The 26,075-nt window shown below is 41.5% G+C and overlaps 3 protein-coding genes across 6 annotated transcripts in view; 2 read left to right on the forward strand and 1 right to left on the reverse strand.

Annotated features, from left to right (window-relative positions):
* The window catches only part of LOC124146918, a 44,687-nt gene extending 41,417 nt beyond the window's left edge, over positions 1-3,270 (forward strand). For all 3 annotated transcript variants that reach the window (XM_046517479.2, XM_046517481.2, XM_048390177.1), the window contains 2 exons: positions 1,077-1,235; positions 1,741-3,270. In XM_046517479.2, coding sequence (XP_046373435.2) covers positions 1,077-1,235; positions 1,741-1,873 — 292 coding nt within the window. In that variant the 3' untranslated portion in view covers positions 1,874-3,270. The remainder of the gene's footprint in view (positions 1-1,076; positions 1,236-1,740) is intronic.
* Positions 3,271-12,619: 9,349 nt separating this feature from the next.
* On the reverse strand, positions 12,620-13,830 carry LOC125377272 (beta-1,3-galactosyltransferase 5-like). Its single transcript, XM_048390179.1, has one exon. It carries the CDS (start codon positions 13,537-13,539, stop codon positions 12,721-12,723), a length of 819 nt encoding a protein of 272 aa, XP_048246136.1. The 5' UTR covers positions 13,540-13,830; the 3' UTR covers positions 12,620-12,720.
* Positions 13,831-22,494: 8,664 nt separating this feature from the next.
* LOC124146917 (beta-1,3-galactosyltransferase 5-like) lies at positions 22,495-25,237 on the forward strand. 2 transcript variants are annotated; one of them, XM_046517478.2, is made up of 3 exons: positions 22,495-22,782; positions 24,000-24,252; positions 24,746-24,878. In XM_046517478.2, exons 1-3 carry the CDS (start codon positions 22,774-22,776, stop codon positions 24,775-24,777), a joined length of 294 nt encoding a protein of 97 aa, XP_046373434.1. In that variant the 5' UTR covers positions 22,495-22,773; the 3' UTR covers positions 24,778-24,878. The 2 variants fall into 2 exon arrangements, with proteins under 2 accessions (XP_046373434.1, XP_046373433.2); XM_046517477.2 differs by having other exon boundaries at positions 22,500-22,782; positions 24,000-25,237.
* The last annotated feature ends 838 nt before the right edge of the window (positions 25,238-26,075 follow it).

Genomic DNA, 26,075 nt, shown 5'->3' on the forward strand with positions numbered 1-26,075 from the left:
TTATAGATACTCATAGCATTGATGGGCTGATATAGGTTTCTTGATACAACTGATGTTTTACAGCACACTTGTTGCCATCGCGTTCTGAATGTACGAGTGATGGCAGGTAGTTTCGTTGGGACCCCATGCTCCTTACTCAAATTTAACGTGAGACAATGCAACCATGATTGCCGTAAAAGGCGAATATGCTTGTCGTAGAGGCAACTAACGGGATCGGGTGGTCAGGCTCTCTGACTTGATTGATGCATGACAACGATCCCAATTGCGTGGATCGATGTTCATGATGTCTATCACTGGATTGTCTGGTCCAGACTCGATTATTTACAGACCCCCGTCATATAGCTGGAATATTGCCGAGTGCGGCGTTAAACAACAAACCACCCAACCAACTGAGATAAATTGTGCATATCACACTGAGATTCGATAGAGTGCGTGAGTGAGTATTATTTTAGGCCGCTTTTAAAAATATTCGAGCAATATCACGGAGGGGGGCACCAGAAACAGGCTTCAAACATTGTACCCATGTGGGCAATCAAACCCAGCCCTTCGACGTGACGAGCGAACGCTTTAACTACTAGGCTACTCAGCCGCTCCGAACAAGCCTTACAATGGGTTAAAGTTCTCTTGAAGTTCGAGAAATTTCTATCTCCATAAGTTCAGTTCTAGAAACCACGTTACGCCCGCAAAAGACGCAGTTCAAGGAACCAAACAAACGAAAACTCGTTTTATCCACCATTCGCTAATTACAAACGGCTGTGCCCCGTGGAGATCAGGATTATAACTGGTCTTCAAAAATTCCATGCTTGTCGCAAGAGGCGACAGGTTCGCTGACTTGGTTGATGAATGTCATCGCATCCCAATTGCATAGATAGATGCTCATGATGTCAGTCACTTGATTGTGTGGTCCAGACTCGATTATAATGACCGCAGTCATAAAAATTGCGTATTGCTGAGTGGGGCGTCAAACAAACAAACAAACGGCTGTTGTTGCTTCTTAAAATGTCATATGTCAATAAAATGTCATATTTTAAGACAAAGAAAAAATGAAAATGTTAGTACCATTCCTCGTGTTTCAGGAATGACCAGCTGATCTTGTGGGGGTTCATGGCCTTGACAATCATGTGTTTCGGGGGAGTGTATTACTACTTCTCCAAGGAAGGGGACTACTGGGAGTCCCCCACGATGCGACTGGCGGCCGGCCACATGGCGAGAAGGTTTGGAATCAGGAGCTTTGGGCAAGTATTAAGGAATTGTTTTGTTTTTTCATAAACAATATTTTTCAGCCACTCTTTCGTCCATTTTTTTATCCCCCCGGGTTTTTTTTATGTGTGAAGCCCATTTCTGGTGTCCCCCGCCGTGACCTTGCTGGAATATTGCTAAAAGCGGCGTAAAACCATACTCACTCACTCACTCACTCACTCACAGCGTGTCAGCTTAATGTAGAAGGAAAGCTTGGAGTGACTTTTTAGACGTAATTACCACTTTGTTTTACACCACGAGCGAGTTTATGATGCTGACAGACCTAGAAATATAATGGGGGCGATTCGAACCTACGATCAAAGGTTTCTGGCAACTCGACCACTTGCAAATCTGAAGCTGCGTAACTATGTATGTTTCGTGGCCCTGTTGGCCCATTGTCCAAATTTCTTATGCAGAGTTGCGTCCCCTTGTTCGAAAAAACCGTTGTGATTAAACAGATTATTATTGATATAAAAGAACAATAAATTCACAATTTCACAGGAAGAAAAAACTGGACGACAGCGTATCCCCAATACAGCGTGATTTCGACATCATGGAGGATTCCCACCCTATGAAATCTCTTTCACCGGAAGCGCCCGCAGTTGAGAAGCCGGCAGACATTACCTTGACGTGAAGATATGAAACACTCTTTGAAAAAGATATATCTGTGATAAAAAAGACGTTGGAGTAAAGAGTATATATTTTTTATCAATAGTAATTGTCTAAGCTTGGACATTTTCAATATCATTGTTTAGCTTAACTATTCCGTCCATTTGGTCGAAATATCGACACGGCATTTGCCCAATCTCGAGGTGGCACAGTGGTCAGTGCGATTGCTCGTAGCGAGTTCCTTTCCAAGTGTTACTTTCTTGCTTTTCCCTTCTGCAGAGGCATTATTATGACGTTTCACGCCGTTTTGATCCCTTGCCGACCTAGGCTGGAATTCCTGGGCTCGATCGTAGCACAACCAGTGGCTTTTACGAGTTATGTCCCTTTTTTGTCCCATTGACCCATCAGATTCCACCTCTCATATCACTTACGTTTACTTCATCAAAATGGCGGTGCCCAGCCAAGACAATGTGATCGATAATCAAAACGTATATTATAGTAAAACGGTTCTTACATGGCGAAGTGCATCAAATCACTTGAGCACCTTGCTTAAAAACATGAAATGTTTTGGAAACTATCTGTTGACGCCGAGTTGCAGGTACAAATGCTCCGCAAATCCTGCAAGCGACCGAAATCTATATGGCAACCGGATGTCGATTTCGTTACGCGATTTTGATTGGACTATGCATAGACTCGTTAATCCAGCCAAAATAGAACTCAATAATGCCAGCCTAGTTCGGCAAAGGTGGAAACTGGACTTATATTGTCAGTTAACTCTCTTGCCTCTGGAGAGATATGCTTGCTGGTGGTAGTGAGTTCACTGCACGTATAGGAACGTTTCCTTCAAGCATTGTGTACATTCCTTAATTGAGTAAAGTGTTTCGTCATTCGTGTTTTCTGCATCAAACGTTATGGACACATGGATACATGCTGTTGAAATCAATGTGTGTATAGACATTCTGTTACAGTGTTGTGTCTAACACCTCTTGATACAGCGCCAGTTATGCCACGTTGTGTCAGCTTAACGTTAAAGAAAAGGCTAACTAGTCGCAGACCTTAAAACTTTGAAACGAGTTCGGGTATGATGGTGACAGACCGAAAATCATCATTATAAGGCGGTCAAGGCAAATCTAGGATTGGAACCAACGGATATCGGATCCTGGGACGACTTAGAAACACAACTCTGCCCCAAGCGCCATGTAAGTCTTATTGAGTTGCCGATAAGCAATACGGTAACTTGCAATGTTACCACCGTGGACAGCTCCGTGGCTATGTCGAGATAGAATTGGTCCTCAGCAACATCATTTATTGATGTATCGTGTGTTTTGGGATGATGGCGTGTCATCGTGATAGTGCGGATCAATGCTCGTGTTATGAAGTCTCAGGTTTGTCTTGTTCAAACTCAATTATTTACATGAATGAATGAATGAATGAATGAATGAATGAATGAATGAATGAATGCAAAGACAAATACGTTGTTTGCAATACGTCAATGTACACAATGAAAGAATACAATTTTACACTTTATTTCCAGAGTTAAATCCAAAGAATATTTATAGGCAAATATTAATATTTACAATACTTATAAACCATAAAACAAAACAAACAATATAAACCATGAAAAAAAATATATAAACCATGAAAGCATGTGATACCGTGCCTCTGAATACTATTTAACGTACTGGTTGCAAGATATTTTTTCATACAAAGGTAATACTTACGCTTGTCACAATATGGCTGCAATACTGCCAAAGTGGCTTAGACTTTCAATCGCACAACTGACAATGTCCAATTTGTTAGCAGCAGCGTTTTTTTCATGTTTTCATGTTCCATATAGAGTAGCAAACAGACAGTGTGATGTGTTCCCAAGACTCATAATCAATGGTTTATCTAATTAATCATGTCGCATGCAAAGTGTAGATTCTATTGTGTGTTTGCCAAACGAGTATTTCAACAAGCTGACTGAGTGTGTGAGAGTTAGGCTGTAAAAAAACTTTATAAGAGACTATGCGATGACGACACTGGAGGTTTATTTGAAACGTCCGATTCAGTGGATAGAGCAAATGCCCGGAGAAGGAAAGTGCGGTTGTCAGCGTCATACCCAAAACGTTAACAGCTGGTACTTATTGTTTCCCTGCCTGGCGCTCGGCAGAAAGGCGATGAAACCAAGGCTGGTCTGCTCGGAGTACGTATTCTGTCTGAGTGGGGTTCACTGTTAAACTTACGGGATGGCAGTTCAGTAGGCAAGCACTGTAAAACCGGCATTGTTCCGTACTAGTACAAGCAGCCACACTCACGCACGCACACGCACGCACACGCACGCACATACATTTGCAAACTTCGCGGCACAAATGCAGTAATCTCTAATGCAACGTTAAACCCCATTTCACCTCACTGTACCTTATATTCAATCACAAGTTCACTCAGCCGGTGTGTGTATATGCTTAACTCCTCTTTCTCGCGGAAACTACACTGTGTCGTCTTGGTCACTCGGTGATAAGATTAGATAATCAACGGCAGTTGCACATGACTGTATTTTCATAAGTATCTATTAATCACTCTCTGCAGTAGCTAATACGTCTATATCTGGACACGTGTTGCTGTCGGCAAGGATAAATTAAGATTATGGGATTGTACGCGCGCTTCAAATTAGGGCCATAACTCTTCCGCCCTTGTCATGCATTCGGCTCGCCTCAAGGTTCTACTACACCAAATCAGAACCAGTTTGGACAGTGCGGTTTTCATAGGGAGCCTTCAGTGCAGATCGAGAGCTATCTGCAGGCTGTGATTGGAGGATATTCTGTAAGATTTTTATGTCTTTCAAATGTACATCCATCCAGTTATTAAAACTGACCATGTTTTTTCTATGTTTAGTACTCACTGTCTTTTTCAACATGATGACTAATGCTGAATGTGACCACAGCTATTTTCAAGTAGGTGACATTTGGTGCGAAACTGGGGGTGGTGTGTTTAGCTTCCTGTACTCGGAAAAGGAGCTGGCTAAGCTAGTCATTTTTTAATTTTTTATTGCTGCTCTAAGGCAAAACTGTGCACACACGTACAGGTAATAGCTGTTGAATGCTTTGTTATTTAAAAAATAATTATAACGTTACTATAGAAGTCCTTGGGAAAACATTTGGTTGTGTGTAACCTCAAACCCGGAAGAATATTCTCATATTTCTAGACTGTACCCCGCAAAATATCGACTCTATGTATGTCCAGACTTCTTCATCTGAGAACAAGCTTTCAGTTTTTTACAGTAGCCTTGCAAAAAATGTAAACTGATACATATATCATGGAGCATGTATTGAGGCCAACAATCTCAAGATGTTTTGTTCAGTCTTGGAATATGAGAACAGGAAATATCTGAAGTCGTTTTTATCTCAAATGCAAGACATCGCAGTGCTTCGTCACAGGAAATCATAATGGCACTTATAGTGCGTTTGCCTTATTGTCCTACGGATTCACTGACTGCAGCACAGGTTGAAATGGAGTCAGGTAAATGTAGATAAATATTTAACAGGAACAAACCATTGAGCACTTGTACAGAAGGTACAGTTGACATTACAGAGCATCATATTATCACCAGAATAAAACTTGTATTGCAACCAGGCAAGTTAGAGATAGAATATCCAAAGAATGAATTGTACTGGCACTTAGTTAGAACTCAAAGAATACTTCTACATGGTTCTATTGCTTAAAATAATTGGATTTAAAACTTTCAACAATTAAAAACAAAATAGATAACTGCTGATGGGCATCTTAGACATCTCATCTTTGAAAAGCAACATATTTGTTTTTATCGTTTGTATCTCAATCGTATTATTATGTACAAATAAAAATATAAAATGCAGCAAAGAGGGTTTGGGTGATCCTGGCACAGTCAGGCTGGTTCGGCTCATCATCAGCTCAGGGCCCCTGCCCCCTCTACACGCAGCCCAGACAGCGAATGGGACTTCTCCCAGGAAGCGCTGCCTAGTCAAACCCACCCAGAACCTTTCGGAGAATGTGAAGACTGCCCTACACTGCAGCCTTCTGCTTTACCCAAATTGTCAGCAGGGCTGTATTCCTGGTACCAAACCCGGGTACTCTCCCGACGTCAGTCAACAGATTGGGAGGTACCAAACCTGAGGCACGGAGAACAATGGGGAGTCGGACAACGTGGAACTTGGGATGCAAGCGTGACGTTTCGAAAGCGAGGTCTGCATATTTGCCATGTTTTTTCTCATTCTTTCAATCACGTTAGTGTCAAAAGGGCCAGAAAATTCAATGATATAAATGAGTTTATTGGATTTATCAAAAAAGACAAAATCAGGTTTGTTGGCCTGGATACGTCTGAGGCTGTAAGCGGGCCTTTTCCAAAGAATTTTGTATTTATCATTTTCCATGACGCCCTCTACATATTCCGGGGCGTACCATGGGTGGACCTGTGTGTCAAAACCACAAGCATGGCGAAGACGGTAATAAAATGATCGAGCCGCTCCATAATGTTGCTTAAGATACTGTGTTCGTACCAAAGCTGGGCATCCACTGACAATGTGTTGGACAGTCACATTATATTCATTAACTACATTTCATATTATTGTTATTATTATTATTGTTATTGTTATTATTATTATTATTATTATTATTATTATTATAAATCAAATATGCTACATATTTTAGTATGTACTATAAATATGTACTAATGGTAAGAGAAAATACGTCATCATAAGTGGGAATTCAACGTGCGTTATACATATACATGTAGTAACACACAGCCGATTGGACACACACACACACACATACACGTCTTCACACTTTATACTTGTACAGATGTACCCTGCCACTCACACACTCCTCCACAGAGACACACTTGACACACTCGACATACATGATTGACACCTGTACAAACATACACCGGAGCATTCACTGTACACAACCTCGAATACATGCACTAAGATCAGATATACTCACGTCCTTCTATTCCATATATTTATACACCCACCTATACAAACATATTACCATGCATCTATATATACACGCACGCTCGTACACCCACACACGCTCGCATGCACCCACACACACAGACACACACACACACACACACACACACACACACACACACACACACACACACACACACATACGTACATACATACGTTAACCACTTATACTTGTCTGACAATGGCAAGTGACAAATATTACGACATATATTATGAAATAAAATTTATAATGATACTCTTATGCATCCTGTATAGTGACACCCTATAAGTCAGGACACTATCTGTTGGGGATAACTTTTATCAAGTGAACGGAAATAACAACAAGACGATTATTGGTCAATCAGAACGTTTACACTTGGATCGGTACCTCCCAGTTAACGAGGTTGGATCTGTAAAACTGGCACAAACGCACCCTAGATGACAGACTTTGGAAGCGCATTAGTGCCATAGTCTACAAAAGTGTTATCTACGTAGAGGATACTAACATCTACGTAGAGGATAATAACATCTACGTAGAGGATACTAACATCTACGTAGAGGATACTAACATCTACGTAGAGGATACTAACATCTACGTAGAGGATACTAACATCTACGTAGAGGATACTAACATCTACGTAGAGGATACTAACATCTACGTAGAGGATACTAACATCTACGTAGAGGATACTGACATCTACGGAGAGGATACTAACATCTACGTAGAGGATACTTACATCTACGTAGAGGATACTAACATCTACGTAGAGGATACTAACATCTACGTAGAGGATACTTACTTCTACGTAGAGGATAATAACATCTACGTAGAGGATACTAACATCTACGTAGAGGATACTAACATCTACGTAGAGGATACTAACATCTACGTAGAGGATACTAACATCTACGTAGAGGATACTAACATCTACGTAGAGGATACTAACATCTACGTAGAGGATACTTACTTCTACGTAGATGATACTTTCCGGAGAAATCACTTGAATATGTTTATTCTCATGATTTCTCCATCACGGATAACGTGATCATGACTATAAAAGCAATAAAAACTATATCAAACCAATAATCGTCATCATCCTATGAAGCACTGAAGCACTTATATTTAAGCGCGGATTTTTTTAAATGATCTCAGTATGTTGTGAAAATACGGAAAAGACCAAATGAAAATATACAACCAACATTTAATTAAATTAACAGTAATTAAATAATCGCCTTTATTTAAAATATTAATGTTTATAAACTACATGTAGTATCCGACTAGGGTCGCAATTTCACAAAACAAAATCAATGTCTGAGTAGCGATACGTGCGATTATTATATCACATAGTATCATCTACGTAGATGTAAGTATCATCTACGTAGATGTAAGTATCATCAATGTAGATGTAAGTATCATCTAAGTAGAATTCTTTTAAGACAGTGGCACTAATACGCTTCTATAACAGACACATAACATGGCGCTTTCGTTGTGCACGCGGGGCTTGTATCGCAAGCCCAGCCACACACTTGACAAGTCATAGTTACTGTTATGTTCCTTTATATTGAATCAACCTGTTTGAGTATGTCAGTGCTATTGCTTGTTTTGTACCTGTGTTTGCCGACTGTCAATAAACGTTTCGACAATGTTTACATTTCGTTATTTTCTGTTCCATTCTCATCTGCTGATTCTATTAGAGTAAATTATTATACTTAAGTGGGCTGGAGTAGGTCGATTTAACGCCAAACTACCTCCGTCACCTGTCAACTAAGGGTCGAAAATTCTGCTGTGATAATATGTGTGGCAAATAGCTCTTCCTTCGTGACTTACCTTTGAATATGTCAACTTAATCTCATCGGGGCGCAAGGGTGGCCCAGTCGTCTAAGGTGCCGCAATTCGCTGTGCAGTGTTGCGTCCCTTGATCGTGGGTTCGAATCCCGTTTCGCGCATATTATGTTTCAAGGTTTGTCAGCACCATACCCATGCTCGTGGGTTTCACCAAATTGGTAAACGTCTAAGACCTGCATTACTTCGGGTGTTCCTCCCACATCAAGCCGACATGTCGTAATTTAACTGGTATCCTGCGGCGTTAAAACCAACTCAGTCGAGAGTACCTGGGTATTAGCTTTCTTTTGGTCACTGATCGACACATGTTTTGTTGTATGTACTTGGGAGAGAGCAACATTTTGCATTGACAGTCACATAGTGCCATTGGAATTCTCTGTTGGTGACATTGAAATCAAAACGACCTTCTCACATCAAGCCTTTAAAGGTATTAAAACGTGTGACTTTTAGATGACTGAGGGCCCTGGTACCCCGGTCGTCGGAGGCGGTGCTACTGGCTGTGATTTGTTTGTTGGTGGGTTAACGCTGCACAGATATGACGGCAGTCTATATCAAAATCAGTCAGGATAAGATATTGTGGTATATCTGACCAATCACCCTTCTTTTTTGTTTGTTTCTTGTTTAACGCCGCACTCCGCAATATTCCAGCTGTATGGCGGCGGTCTGTAAATAATCGAGTCTGGGCCAGACAATCCAGTGATTGACATGAGCACCGATCCACGCAATTGGGATACGATACACCCATCAACCAAGTCAGCGAGCCTGACCACCCGATCCCGTCAGTCGCCTATTACGACAAGCAGGGGTTGTTGAAGACCAAATATAACCAGATCTTCATGGGGGCCTTTTTCAATGGGTCGCAACAAAGGACTCGTCATCACTTCATTGTGTTCCAGTAAGCTCATGTCGAGATCTTTTCTATTCAATTTCATCTTTTCTATATGATGTATTCAAAGAAACAAGTACACCTTTGGTAAATAACGGTAAATGTTAACTTGACGAGATGGTATGATGTTGGGATGTATTTGTTCTTTGGCAAACATTTTTAGAAGCTGATGGTTCTCAGAGATACCTCGGGGCAAGGGTAACCTCGGATCTTTGTCTATATGTAAACAGAGAGCATAAACTATTGGTCTCTGATAGAATAGAGAGGTGAGGTGAAATCGCGTTCAAGATAATTGCACTTATAAAGTGTGCATGCACTTAAGTGTGTGTTTGTGTTATTCCTGACTAGTGACAGTATTACGGTGCCAGCAAACTGAGATAGTAGGTGTAGTTTAACATGGATACCCAATTCAGGCACAGACTCTGAGCCGACCAGTGGGTTTCACCGACTATGCCGGGCGCTAGTCAGGGTAACAACAAGTTCCCATATTTCAGTGTCGGATTTAGTTAAAACGCTCCTGACGTATACACGTTTATGTCATGGTATCACACCCCCAAAAAAGCAAAATAGTTTCAAATTATTCTATTATTCATCCTCAATTATCCAGAGTATCGTATCCCTATTTAATAACAGTTTCTTCTCTATTATATTAACAGTTTCTTCTCTATTATGTTAACAGTTTCTTCTCTATTATATTAACAGTTTCTTCTCTATTATATTAACAGTTTCTTCTCTATTATGTTAACAGTTTCTTCTCTATTATATTAACAGTTTCTTCTCTATTATATTAACAGTTTCTTCTCTATTATGTTAACAGTTTCTTCTCTATTATATTAACAGTTTCTTCTCTATTATGTTAACAGTTTCTTCTCTATTATATTAACAGTTTCTTCTCTATTATGTTAACAGTTTCTTCTCTATTATATTAACAGTTCCTATGGTCATGGATATGTGTATAATTCAGACCAGCTGTACAGGTCGCTGATAACTAGAGAAAGGTTAGGGATCAGGAAATATTTGTATATAGCATAATCATTTGTAAAACATTAGCCTTCACTGCAAAAATTTCAACAACAACAAAAAATCATGCTCACTAACCTTTTTAGTGCAGTATATATGCTTCATTGGTTTATACGCATGTATTTTTTCATGCGTACGACCATTTTCTTCGATTTTGTAAAAACGATGTTTAGCTTGACACTGTTGAGCGCTGGTCTGCGCAAAAGCGCAACATGTAGTGAGTGAGTGAGTGAGTTGGGTTTAATGTTGCTTTTAACAGCTTTTCAGTTATATAACGGCGTGTAAGCTAAATGTGGGAGGAAATCCCCAAATGATGCAGGACATTTACCACTTCGTTGAAACCCATGATCAGCGGTATGTTATGCTGACAAACCAAGAAACCTGAGACCTGCATCACTTCGGGCTATCCTCCAACATTTAACTGATACGCCGTGATATAACTGGAATACTCAAAGTTGTAATTGGTGTACAAAAAGAAGTTGAATCCCTAATGTGAACTACCTTGCACCCAGCTGTTTTGTCCTTGTCAGCAAGAAAGGAAAACAATCAATTAACCTGTAGTTTCATAATATTTGAAATAAACTAAGCTATTGATAGTGTCAATACAACAATGTCATGCCAGTAAGAGATTGTTCAGTCCTTGTAAGAAAGGGGAAAACTATCAATCAACTTGGAGTTACATTAAGTTGAAATAAACTGATCTATTGATAGTGTCAATACAACATTGTCATGCCAGTAACAGATTGTTGAGTCAAGGAAAGGATTAATAGCAATCAGTGTTTGAAATTTAAAACAGCCATGGTGACTGAAGTACATTAGTGTTAATACAACTGTGTTCACCCAGAAACAGCTTGTCAGCCTTAGTTTTTGTTCCGTTTCTCAAAATGTGAAGGTTGAATCCGGAGTTCCCCGGATCAACGGATCACTAGGGACACCAACACTCGGCCATCTTTGATCTGTCAATTTCGAGAGCCTTTACTCACTTGCAAAGTCTCGGTGCAGATACCAGCACCCTTTATTAAGCATTGCGAGAATGGTGCTGTCAGACTGAGGATCACAATCGAATCACAATTCAAAAGATCTACATGTACTACGCCAAATCAGAATCAGTCGACCCGTGAAAATCCAGGGTAGAAAAGGTCTTCAGCAACCAATGCTTGCCGTAAAAGGCGACTATGCTTGTCGTAAGAGGCGACTAACGGGATCGGGTGGACAGGCTCGCTGACTTTGTTGATTCATGACATCGATCCCAATTGCGTGGATCGAAGCTCATAGTGTCAATCAATGGATTGTCTGGTCCAGACTCGATTATTTAAAACCCGCCGTCATATAGCTGGAATATTGCTGAGTGCGGCGTTAAACTACAAACAAACAAACAGAATCAGTCGTTCAACAAGCTTTCATACAGTGCAGATCGAATGAGCTGGCAGCTGTGATTGGATGATTGTCTGTAAGATTTTTCTGTTTATTTGAATGTACATCCGTCCAGTAACTGACCGCGCTTTTCTATATTAAGTGCTGTCTTTTTATGACATTTGGTGCGGAATTGGGGGGGGGGGGGGGGGGGGGGGGGGGGGGGGGTGTGTGTTTAGCTTCATGTACTCGGAAAACGTGCTGGCTAAGCTAGTCATTTTTATGTTTTTTTTAGCTGCTTTAAGGCCAAACTGTGCACACGTGTACATGTAATAGCTGTTCAATGCTTAGTTGTTTAAACAAAACATAACGTTACTGTTGAAGTCAATGGAAAAAGATTTGGTTGTGTGTAACCCCAAGCCAAGACAAGCGAAAAACTAAGGGACGCAACTCTGAACAACGAATTGCGATGCCTTTTACCGTTCACTGGAGCGTGTCCATTAAGCGTGACGATTAAAGTATAACTATGCAACAGAATAATCATGAATAGGTCATATGACAATTCGGTTTAATTCGTAAGTGTAGGCCATCGGCCCATTGTTACATTCATATTACAAGGGACGTGATGTACACAGATCTTATTGTTCTGACAATAATGTACTACGAAGTGACGTCGCTTGATAGATATAGATAGCTAGACGTTTAATTAATTAATCATTTGTAGACATAATGATATTCTATTTTGGTTCGGTCGGATATTCACAATATATGTGTGAGATAATAATAAGTTAATAACGTGTGGTCGATCAATGGTCTCGATTTCGTGACTTAGAACAGAGCGACTCGTCATTAAAACGTTTCCATATCTCCTGGCCCAGCGCGGGGTGAACTTTCTGTGCAACGATCTTTGTACCAGTGACATATTCACACACTTTGGGTGGGTCAAATATATTGTACTGTTTCCTTGTCACGCCACGAAATCTAACCCCGCCGATGGAGTAAGCAACAACCCCGGTAAGATGGGCGTCCTCCATGTTGTCGTAAGGCAGATGCTGTGCCGTCTTCAAAATCCTGAACGCCAGATCTGCGGGCATGAGGTAAAAGTTCCCCTTACAGTGCGGGGGAAACTGAGGAGCGGGGTATGAGGCTTCACTCACAGCGTATTTGCCTGTTCGTTGTACTTTGCTGAAAGTGAAGAATGGCCCCATTATTGTGTTGGTCATATTCCCTGATGTCAATATGTCCAGAAACACGGGGACATCGGGGAAAGTATCCTCGTCAACTTTAGCAACAAATTCGACTTCTCTGCAGAACTGATAAACCCAACGTATCCCCATCAACACTTTGTATGTCAGATTGAAGTAACTCTCCTGAACAGACACGTGGACTATGTCTCCGTATACATCGGATTCGTGTAGCAGTGCGTCGTCATTCTTGCTCATCCCAATCACAAATATGACTCGAACGGGCTTCCGTAACGGTTTACCTGCCCACGTGTTTGTTCTGTTAACGCTGCCCCATGTTTCACGCACAGCTTTCCTCAACTTCCAATTTTTCGTCATTGAGAGAACGAGAACAATCAGAAATGGCTGATCGCTGTTACAGGGTCCTCTTGTGGCCGACATGAATTCGAAATCAAGGGGCGTAACTCTCTCCAGACGAGGAACAAAAAACTCAGAATAAGGGACAAGGCTGGTATGATACTTGACTTTGACAATTGGAACATTGACACGTGAACCTTTAGAGTATGCCCGTTGGGCTGGCGCAATAACGACTGTTTTCACCGTGAGGGTGTCCTCGTAAGCCACTCGACTGACTGAGTGTATATTTCGGTACACGAATGCTGAATTGATAACGAATCCAGTGATGACGAACGCTAGTATATGCAGCAATTCTTTTCTCACGAGGCGAAGGGCGAAAGGTACACATCCCTGTGAAAAACAGAATAGCTTGTATTTACAAAAAGGACCAGATAAATATTTCACCGTCTGTGGAAATAGATTGCAATATTTTGTGAATAAAGACAAACATCCTCGAATCTCTGTGGATACTTTCGCTTATCAATTTGTAAAGAAATGGGCGGGTGTCATTTGTGCGTGTGCTTAATACTCAAGTCGTTGTCGCCAATGCAAATAATCCACGAAACGTTTGGTAGTTGTGCCTGTATTCAACAGGTTATAAAATGAGTAAGTTTAAGATGAGTAATACATTTACACTTGTACAAAAAATATCAAAATCCAAAATGTATAACGTTTCGTGTTTGTGCACACCACACCTGCTAAATCCCTCCAGAATTAATACAGCGCTCATGGGTTTCACCAAACTAGTGAACGTCTGAGGCCTGCATCACTTAAATACTGTTAAAAGCGGCGTTAAATCATACTCACTCACCTCAGATCAGTTATCAAATTAATATATAAACTGATAGCGATAGCGTTTTGTTTCAGTAATAAATTTAGATTGAAATACCTGGGATCCTTTTGGGACCTTTGAATGGGAAGCATGTCAACGGAGGTGTATAACGTACGTACATTTCTATCAATAAAGTTAAAATGTGGCAGTCGGGTAGCCTAGTGGTTAAAGCGTTCGCTTGTCACGCCGAAGACCCGGGTTCGATTCCCGACATGGGTACAATGTGATATTGCAGGAATATTGCTAAAAGCGGCGTAAAACCATACTCACTCACTCACTAAAATGTGGATTACAATTCGGCAAACACTCTTCAAAAATGAAACGCAAAGGAGATAATGAGAATATTGATTTTGTTTATTCATGAAACCTTTTAATACAAATGCAATACTTTTGATTTGGCGATGTTCGTCACATGTTCTTTAACTGGTGTCGTACACGAACGAAACCGTTTTACACTTTTGTGGCTTTATACAGCAAGTTTCATGAGCCTGCACGAAATTGTAATGGAAAGGAAATAATAAGCAGAATGCACGCGCAAGCTGTGACAACCATATGCAACGAGTGAGTGAGTGAGTTGGGTTTAACGCCGCTTTTAACACTATTCCAGTTATATCGCGGCGTGTCAGCTTAATGTGGGAGGAAAGCCCGAAGTGATGCGGGTCTCAGACGTTTACCACTTCGGTGAAACCCACGAGCTGACAAACCTAGAAACATAATCGCGGCGAACCGGGATTCGAACCCACGACCATAGGTTTCTGGCGTGCCCAAGGGACGCAACTCTGCACAGCGAGACAATGATTATAAAAGGTTGACGTTAGTCAACATTTTGTCATATATTTGTCGCCATTTTGGACGTGTGAAAATGCCGCAACTGAATGCTGCTATTCGCAACATCGCCATGGGACGTCTTGAAGCTGGAGAGTCCCAGTCTGCAGCTGCACGTTATCAATGTACACCAGAGTACCTAGCTCGTTTATGGGATCGGTATATCCGCCTCAATTGAACCTAAAATCATCCGAGAAGTGATTGACCAACAGTCACCACCCCTGCACAAGATCGCTACACCCGGGTCTTTCATCTTCGTCATTGACATGCTACTGCCACCGACACTACAGGAAAATGCCTGTTTGAAGAAGGTATGATCGGACCAAACAATCAGGTTGGTTGGTTGGTTTGTTGTATAACGCCGCACTCAGCAATGTTCCAGCTATATGAAGGTGGTCTGTAAATAATTGAGTCTGGACCAGACAATCAAGTGATTAATATCATGAGCATCGAGCCACGCAATTGGGATCAACCATCAATTTGCATCAACCAAGTCAGCGAGCCTGACCACCCGATCCCGTTAGTCGCCTTTAACGACAATCATAGTCACCTTTTACGGCAAGCATAGTCACCTTTAACGGCAAGCATGGGTTGCTGAAGACCTATTCTACCCCGGAATCTTCACGGGTCCCAAACAATCAGGACTCGTCCCTGTCCCTGTATTGGGACATTTTCATCGACGACAACATTGAAGCAAGACCGTACAGGCATGGACTCTGAGAAACTGGCGCCAAGTCTGGTTCAGTGATTAATGACGATTTCTTCTCTGACGCCGAGATGGAAGACAGCGTGTTAACCAAAAACCGTTTAAAAATAGTCGGAAGTGTGATGGTGTGGGGAGCCATATCCTATACACGGAGATCTGACTTGGTGGTGGTTCAAGGGAATCTGCAGCAAGTGGATACATCAACCAAGTTCTTCAACGTCACCTTCTTCCGATTACCAACCGCCAGAGGGGGTTGATTCAACATGACAACGCTACACCACACACAACGCGTGTCACTGTTGACTTTCGTCGTAATTCAAACGTCAATGTCTTGCCATGGCCTTCCAGATCTCCGGATATGAACCCGATAGAGCAACTGCGGGGTGAACTCGATAGACGTGTACGTCAACGTCAACATACGTCACAGATACCTGCACAACTGGCCAACGTGTTGCAGGTAGAATGGAGAAGAATTCCACAGGACAGAATCCGTAGACTTATTCAGTCTGTGCCAAAGAGGCGGAGAGCAGTGATAACAGCACACGGTGATCACACTCGGCACTAAACGGAACCCCCCCCCCCCCCCCCCCCCCCCCACCCCCCCCCCTCCCCTCGTTGACGTACGTGTCTTGTGACAGGAAAATCAGTATTTCCATTATGTCAACAGAACAGGTGACTCTCACCATGATAAGTTTCATTCTGTGTTAATCAAATTAAATAAAATAATTTATCCACATTTAATTGAATGCAGTAAAAAGCTTCAAAGATAACCTATGCGTTTCTTTTTTGTTGAGTGTGTATGCCAAATAACCTTTTGACATGGATAATCACATATGTCAATCCATTTAAATAATATTACACACTTGACAGATTATGAGTTCAATAAACTACGGTTATAACGAACACGTTCATAACGACCTGACGGATATAACGAACAATTTCTTGGTCACGTCCATTTGCTGTATATATGTTGTGCATATGCGTATATCGAACTACGGTTATGAAAATTTAAGACTAGTGGTCTCTGTGAGTTCGTTATAACCGTACTTTACTGTATAGAGAGTCGGATGTGTGTGATGGCACTTTTGTTTGAGACAGATTATTTCTCAGTCAGCGCTCTAAACATGCATTTATATTTGATTAAGGTGCTTTTATATGTTAATTGTTTCATATCTGAACTTTGAAATGAGATACTGACATGATCCCAGCTGAAAAAAGGTAATATGAGACAAAAATTATATTTTGAGGGTTTACCGTTCCGGAACGTATAAGGAAGTTAGCAAGTGAGACGGGTTTTAAAGTCGCTTGGAACAGCTTATTTGTTATATCAAGGCGTGTCTGCTTAGTGTGGGAGGAAAGCCCGAAGTGATGGCGGTCTCAGACGTGTACCACTTAGATAAATCCCACCAGTACGATATAGTGTTAACAAACCTAGAAACATTATCGGGGCGAACCGGGATGCGTGTTCGTATCAGCGCAATGGCAGAGAAAGCCTTGGGTAATGCAGGTCTGAGGCGTTTACCCCTTTTGTGATACCAACGACCGCATGTTCATTAACACACTCATTTGATTAAAACGACGCCAACAATTTAGATATGTGACATATTTTAAGTAACTTAAAGGTCATTTACCTTGGCCATGGCTGCGACCCTGAGGTGGGATAATTCGGCGAGCTATAACGCTACTACTGTGAGAACAGCAAACAGGTGACATCCCCTAGCACAGCTTCACTTTAGAGTGCGAACGGTTCATTCCCAATTGTAAGACCCCATATTGTCAGCCGTCCCAATCATCAGAGAGACCAGTCAAGCGTGACCAGTGTAACTTCCTGGTCTAAACCAACTAATTACTGAGCTGCTTCATACTGTGGGCAGAGTAAGCTACTCCAACTAGGTAAGTGATACAGATTAAAACGGATTATGATTGTACTTATAAGTTGTGTTTGATCTGTGTCGGGTTGCGTGTGTTGTTTTTTTTATCAAAGATTAAGCGTAGTTTTTTTCAATGATAGAGATTATATGAACCTCAATGAAGATTAATAACATCTTTTAACCGTTGGGATTGTTTAGCAATTAATTCTTGATAGGTTACCTCCTCAAAGAATCGAGCCAGAGGCCAGACCACACACTGGAGATGTATCATCAAGACCATCTTCCCGAGGCAAGAGAGTTAACTGTCTTTAAAAGTCCAGTTTCCACCCTTGCCGAATTCCTGGGCTCGATCGTGGCGCCATCAGTGGCTATTACGAGTTCTATGCCTCTCCTATGGACCAATCAGATTCCATCTCTCGTATCACTTGCATTTGCTTCAAACAAAACGGTGGCGCCCCGTCAAGACGATCTGATCGATAATCAAGATCTATATTGTGATAAAACGAGTCTTACATCACGGAGTGCATCAAATCACGCGAGCACCTTGATTAAAACATGAAAAGATTTAGAAAATATCTGTTGATAACGAGTTGGCGGTGCACATGCTTTGCAAATCCTCCAAATGACCGAAATCTGCATGACAGTTTACGAACCGGATTTCGATTTCGGAGCGCGATTTTGATTGGACTATGCATAGACTCGTTAGTCCAGCCAAAATGTAACTCCATAATACCAGTCTAGTTCAAAAGGGTGGGAACTGGACTTTTAAAGTCAGTTAACTCTCTTGCCTCGGGAAGATGCATCAAGACCTGCCGAGGGAACTCCACAGTTTGGGACTTCTTTAAATATGTCTCGGACCACTGCACCCACCTAGAGATCCACCTGTCAGGTTTCCCAGTACTTTGAGGGAAACGGGCCAGGAAGAGAAGTCGGAAGATGCCAAGCTGACACAGATAGACTTTGGTGCTTCTAAGGAAGAAGGTCTTCAGAGGGAAGGCTGGTGCGTCTCAAAGAGAAGCTGGTCAGTGGGCTGAAGACACCTCTTGAATTCTTGGATGCTGTTGGACATTTGCTGAAGCTGGGCTGAAAAAAGACACTGCACTGAACTTCGATCAGTGTACATTGTCTACATTGTGTCTTTTGCAATAATGTAATGAAATATATCCTGTAAACAATTCAAAATATGCAATTTCTAGTTAATGCTTAAAAATGTGTGATATCAGACATATGTTCAGTGTTTATTCTGTATAAAGTGTCTTTGTAATCATGTTGGGGCACGGGTGACCCTGTCGTCTAAGGCGACGCGATTCGCTGTGCTGAGTTGCGTCCCTTGGGCACGCCAGAAACCTATGATTTTGGGTTCGAATCCCAGGTTCGCCCCGATTATGTTTCTAGGTTTGTTAGCACTATACTCGTGCTCGTGGGTTTCGCCGAAGTGGTAAACGTGTGAGACCTGCATCACTTCGAGCTTTCCTCCAACACGCCGCGATACGCCGCGATATAACTGTAGTACTGTTAAAGCGGCTTTTAAACCCAACTCACTCACTCACTCACTCTAATCATGTGACAATATTATGTCTTATGTAACATGATTTCTGCCGTATAAGTACTAATTGTGAAATATGTTTCACACTATAAGGTTGAATAAATAGAGCCTGTAAATAATTAAAAATATGTGACTTCTGGTAAATACTTCAAAATGTGTGATTTCTGGAAAGATTTGATGATTAAAAGTGCATAATGAACCTATCCTGTACATTTTATGGAATTTTATCGCAAAAATTAAATTGTCCCAGAAAATTCTTGAAAAAGAAGTTTTGCTTCAGACTCTAGAAAAACAATCAACTTGTCTGCCACAAAAATGACATTGCTGCAATGTGGTTTTCTTTAAGTTTTCAGGGTAACCATATTTACCATATTTTAACGTATTTTCATTTGAATAGGGCGTGGATCGAACCACAGGCTCTATCCACTAGACCACGGGAGCGGCCTCTCAGTGGCCGTCAGGTTCCTGAGAATGTACCGATGTTACAAGCAAGTATATAAGACAGAATACTATGTTTCAAATAAGATGCCCAGAAACTATAGATTGGCACAAGCCAAGTTTAGGTGTGGCGTGGCTCCTATTCGAGTGGAAACCGGTCGGTACAAAGGTGTACCTGTTCATAATAGAAAATATTTTCACTGTAATGACAGCGTAGAAGACGAGGTCCATGCTTTGTTTCACTGCGTATTATATGACGATATCAGGGCAACTCTTTTAAATGAATATTTTGCTAAATCTTAATTCTTTTTAGATATACCTGATATCGACAAACTTTGTTTAATTTTCAGTGATGCCAGTGTGTGTTTTATACTAGCCAAAGTCTGCTTTTTTAATTCTTAATCGTTGAAAGCATCTTTTACATGGATAACGTTTTACTATATTATCTTTATAGCATATATGTATGAATTTTATGATAATTTGTCTCTCATAGTTCTATTGAATGGTTCTGTACATTCTATCTATGTCTATTTGTACAAAGCTTTATTATGTATGTACAGAAGTGAGACACTAATAAACTACTGTCTGTCTGTCTGTCTGTCCAGTTAACACGGAGCACACCAATTAGGAATGAACAATAAATCACTTTTAAATTATCTTTGTCAACAATTTGGATTTAAAGTGTATGCAACCATATCAGAAAGCATGTATACCTTAAACAACTGGTTATTTAAACTGAACATTAACGTAGATTATGTTTTCACGAGTTCAATCAGTAGGTATAAACATCCATGATGACGTCACGTCGAGACGCAAACCCATCAAGCAAGTTTGTTTTAACGCTGCTCAAAACGGTATTTCACTCAATACAGGGCGTATCAGCCTTGACCTAGGAGGAAATCCCCAAATGAAGCATGCAGGTCTAAGACGTTTACCTCCCTGGTAAAACCAACAGGCACGAGAGTTGTACTGATAAACCCAGAAACAAAATCAGGGCGAACCGGGATTCGAAACCACGATCATAGGTTCCTGGTACGTTCAAGAGACGCAACTCTTCATAGCAAAGGGCTGAGCCTTACACGAAAGGGCGACCTGTGCCCCCATGTCAAAAATAACTTTACGCTGTATACAAGTTAAATACTTTGGTTGGTTGGTTTGTTGTAGCAGTATTCCAGCTATATGACGGCGGTCTGTAAATAATCGAGTCTGGAACAGACAATCCAGTGATTAATATCATGAGCATCGATCCACGCAATTGGGATCGATGACATGCATCAACCAAGTCAGCGCGCCTGACCACCCGATGCGATCAGTCACCCTTTACGACAAGCACTTTTCGTCCTGTCAAGTTGGTAGAGTGAGTGAGTGAGTATGGTTTTACGCCTCTTTAAACATTATTACAGCAATATCACGAGGGGGGACACCAGAAATGGGCTTCACACATTGTACCCAAGTATATAGGCAATTGTGATTCTGGCTCACAGCCACTAAGGCCAGATTCACCCCCAAATACCTATACCACAGAGGTAATTTTTTATGCAAAAACCGCAATGCGATTCAATAATCGTCATGGATCGTATTAAAAGAAAGATCAATATTAATTAATAATGAATAAAATTTACTATAGCCTGCGAGGATATTGGAAAGGTATAGGAGCAATACAAAAATTAGTCACTGCGGCAAAGGTATCTTAAAGATGTGGCCAAGGACTGGTTAAAGAAACAAGCGATATGGCAAATATATTTACCGGCCCAGCGTTATATACTAAGGTAGAAAAAACCCGTTTCTAAACCTAAAAAAATTAAACTACATTGAATGTCGCCCAATGGGCGAAAATATTTCACTTTGCTAAATGTTTACATATATCCTTGCCCCATGGCCTGACATTTTTGAAATATGTTTTGTTCGATCACACCAACCTACCAGAATCTGGCAGACCTGTATGACGTAGTCGCTGGCGGGAGAAATGCCAGATACTGTTCTTCGACGTCACACAAAGTTGCATGATGTCTCAAAACGTAACTAACGGGACGAGCTATAATTTCAGAGATCTCACATACATGTTGTTACTTTTGTTTGTTTGTTTATATGTTGTTAAACGCCGCACTCAGCTTGTTCCACTGTTACCCTGCTGCAAATATGTGTGGATCTACAGTTTGTAGTTTGACCAGACAGGGATTGGCTATTTGACCATTATTGTTTTTGTCTGTTTGTTGCTTAAAGCCGCACTCAGCTATATGACGGCGGTCTGTAAATAATCGAGTCTAGACCAGACAATCCAGTGATTGACATCATGAGCATCGACCCACGCAATTGGGATCGACGACATGCATTAACCAAGCTGACCATTATTGAGCGATATCAGATTTGTGTGTTTGTTTGTTTGTTGTTTAACTCAGAAACGATATCAGAGCCTAGATATACATGAAGCTTAAGTTAAACTGAACTACTGTTCAAAGCGAATGTTTGCAATGAATATTGTATAGTGTTATGTGTTTGCTTGTTGTTTAACGTCGCCCTCAGCAATATTTCAGCAGTATGACTGCGGTCTATAAATTATCGGTTATAGTAATTCAGCCTTTGTCGGAAGAACCGTGTCACTTCGTTCTGAAGTCTGCCCGCGGTTCAACTACCGGTAGAGCTGTGCCACAGGAAACAGCGATCTATTAATTTCACCTCAGCATATAGTCTCTGACAACCACTTGATAAGCGTGTTGCACGTGCAAGTTCATCTTGTAATGCTTCATTTACTCCATTCGTCAGGTGTTCGGATCAGTTCATTTGTCTCATAGGGGTGGGTAGGTCATAGACATATACAATTTCATGATTGGTCACTATTTATTTGACGTTTATTGACATTTTGTAAGTCTGATGAAACATCGTCTCTTCTGATTTGAAAAGTTCCCACGATATAGATTAACATACATGGTTACTGAATCTGTTCTCGGTGTAAGAATAATTCTCTCAAACGCATCTTCTTCTCTCTGCGCTGTGCTCCCAGAACACAGTGATATGTTGATGTGTCTTGGAAAAAAGCAGCCTGTGTGTTTCTTTCAAAGCCATGGCCAAGGTAATTTTATATTATTTACAATCCTAATCTTATTATCATGGGGCATTGTCCACCGGTCATATCCATTTTCGTTTGTAAGCATGATTCACAGTGAGTTGAGTGCAAATATGTTGTTAAATAGGGTTCGAATCCTTCATTCGTTTTAAAATTTGACCCGTGAAGATCCGGGTTAGATGAGGTCTTCAGCAACACATACTTGTAGTAAGAGGCGACTAACGGGATCGGGTGGTCAGACTCGCTGATTTGGTGGCGCAGTCGAATCCCGGTTCGCCCAGATTATGTTTCTAGGTTTGTCAGCACCAAACCCGTGCTCGTGGGTTTCAGCGAAGTGGTAAACGCCTTAGACCTGCATCACTTCGGGCTTTCCTCCCACATTAAGCTGACACGCCGTGATATAACCGGAGTACTGTTAAAAGCGGCGTTAAACACAACTCACTCACTCGTTACCATGGCCACGTGCCCTTGACAAACACATTCATGCCATCACACTCTCAAGTAAACAGAGCATGATATACTCACCACCAAAAAACACGCGTTCCATAGAAACATATAGAGAAGTACGTAAGTTAAGAAGAGATGTTTCAAATATGCATCAATTACTTACACAACTACAAGCACTTAATTGTTAACACAGAGTGTCCTTATTCTTATCACACTATGCTGCACGTGATTTCCAATCTTTGCACTCTAATTCAGCACGAAACAAATGGTGCATCTCGAGTCCTGATTCTATGACGTCAGATGTGCTGCATTCATGACCGTCTGTTCACACAACAAATCTCTTGAATATGAGTTATTCTTCATATATCTACCAACGTGTATGGTATTTGCGTTTCTTTTTGGTTTGTTTGTTTGTTTGTTTGTTGTTTAACGCCACAATCAGCAATATTCCGATCTGACCAGGCAATCCAGTGATTGACATCATGAGCATCGATCCACGCAATTGGGACACGATAACATGCATCAATCAAGTCGGCGAGCCTGACCACCCGTTAGTCGCTCTTACGACAGGCATAGGTTGCTGAAGACCTATTCTACCCGGATCTTCACGGCCGCGGGTCCGTTTCTTATGGTAGTGATTTTACATGGTAGGAGTAGAATTATCAATATAATCTTACATAACCACCAGCTATTATTTCGTGTCTTAGTGGCATAAAGAAATGGTTATTGTACTGGATTTGCCATTTCATTTACTAATTTCCCATTCCATATTACAGACCAATCCACGCTGTGACCCCTGTCTGTTGAGGAGACGTGTGCTGCATCTCTTTGCGTTGAGCCTATTTGGAACCATTGTGGTCATCAACCGGCTCTTCCTGAACCAACGGCGCACTGTCTATGAGCACAAAATCGTTCCGATTGTCAATTCTCCAGTAATTGAACGGAACGGTCGAGCATTCTCAGAAGGGCCAAGCGGTACCGTCCCTGATCTAGTTCCAGCCACGAATCACTACAGCATTGTCCCTTTTGGTAAGTTTTTTGTTCCTCGTTGGGAGAGAGTTACGCCCCTTGATTTCGAATTCATGTCGGCCACAAAAGGACCCTGTAACAGCGATCAGCCATTTCTGATTGTTCTCGTTCTCTCAATGACGAAAAATTGGAAGTTGAGGAAAGCTGTGCGTGAAACATGGGGCAGCGTTAACAGAACAAACACGTGGGCAGGTAAACCGTTACGGAAGCCCGTTCGAGTCATATTTGTGATTGGGATGAGCAAGAATGACGACGCACTGCTACACGAATCCGATGTATACGGAGACATAGTCCACGTGTCTGTTCCGGAGAGTTACTACAATCTGACATACAAGGTGTTGATGGGGATACGTTGGGTGTATCATTTCTGCAGTGAAGTGGAATTTGTTGCTAAAGTTGACGAGGATACTTTCCCCGATGTCCCCGTGTTTCTGGACATATTGACATTAGTGAATATGACCAACACAATAATGGGGCCATTCTTCACTTTCAGCAAAGTACAACGAACAGGCAAATACGCTGTGAGTGAAGCCTCATACCCCGCTCCCCAGTACCCCCCGCACTGTAAGGGGAACTTTTACCTCATGCCCGCAGATCTGGCGTTCAGGATTTTGAAGACGGCACAGCATCTGCCTTACGACAACATGGAGGACGCCCATCTTACCGGGGTTGTTGCTTACTCCATCGGCGGGGTTAGATTTCGTGGCTTGACAAGGAAACAGTACAGTATACGTTACCCTCCCAAAGTGTGTGAATATATCAACGGCACAAAGATCGTCGCACAGAAAGTTCACCCCGCGCTGGGCCAGGAGATCTGGAAACGGTTTAATGACGAGTCGCTCTGTTCAGAGTCATGAAGTCTAAGGAGCTGATGCTAACGTTGTTAACTTACAAATGTATTATGCATGACATGTCAATATATTTGATATCACTGTATTACTTACTCACTGGTAAAGGGGGAATAATAAAATGGACACAGTTCCAAATCTGCCTTTAATGACGGTTTCCGGTTTGTAAAAAAACATGTCAAATGCAGAACTTTACAAAACAAAGGTGAGGTGAAATTGGGTTTAACGTCGCGTCCAAGATTATTGCACTTACATAGCGACGTGAATGCACGTGTGTGTGTGGCTGCTTGTACTAGTCCGGACCGATGCCGATTTATAGTGCTAGATCATTGAGATACCATGCCGCAGTTTAACATGAATACCCCACTCAGACACAGTATACTGACTCCGAGCTGACGAGTCCATGTTTTAGCCCCTTAATGTCGAGCGCCAGACAGGGTAACAACAAATGCCATCTTTATCGTCTTTTGGTATGACGCGGCCGGCGCCAACCTGAAGGGGACAATACTATGACTGGTCGGCTCGCAGGCCACCTACGTTAGAACTGTAAAAAGTATGTATATACCAGTAAGTACAAAATCTTATGTGAAGATGTAAAATATCATATATGTAGGGCCACGGCCAGTCTAAATTCAGATCGTTCACTCCGATACGATACCTCTCAACATCTAACGACACCTCAATAGTAGCGTCAGGTGAACCCTGTATGAACTGCCTGCACAATCCAAGGAAGGATTCGTTTGTTCTTGAACCATCAGATGTGAACTTTCGGCAACGAATCGGATTCGTTTCTTTGCCATCTCGAGTCACAGGTTTCGATTTTAACAAAAGAAAACCCACACATAACAGAAACACTGCTCTCGATGGTACTCCCCTTTGGGTGTAGATGCAGTGGCGCTCAGAAACGACAGGGTATATACGATATACAGAGCTATATAATTGCACGGCCTCTGTCATTTACAATTAAGACCTAAA

The sequence above is a fragment of the Haliotis rufescens genome, unplaced genomic scaffold (genome assembly GCF_023055435.1).
Source record: "Haliotis rufescens isolate VD_foot unplaced genomic scaffold, xgHalRufe1.0.p SCAF_85, whole genome shotgun sequence".
In the NCBI taxonomy this organism is placed as follows: domain Eukaryota; kingdom Metazoa; phylum Mollusca; class Gastropoda; order Lepetellida; family Haliotidae; genus Haliotis; species Haliotis rufescens.

What these genes read in the sequence shown, in the direction of transcription:
- LOC125377272 (XM_048390179.1), bottom strand. Translation starts at nt 13,539, where the DNA reads ATGTCGGCCACAAGAGGACCCTGTAACAGCGATCAGCCATTTCTGATT.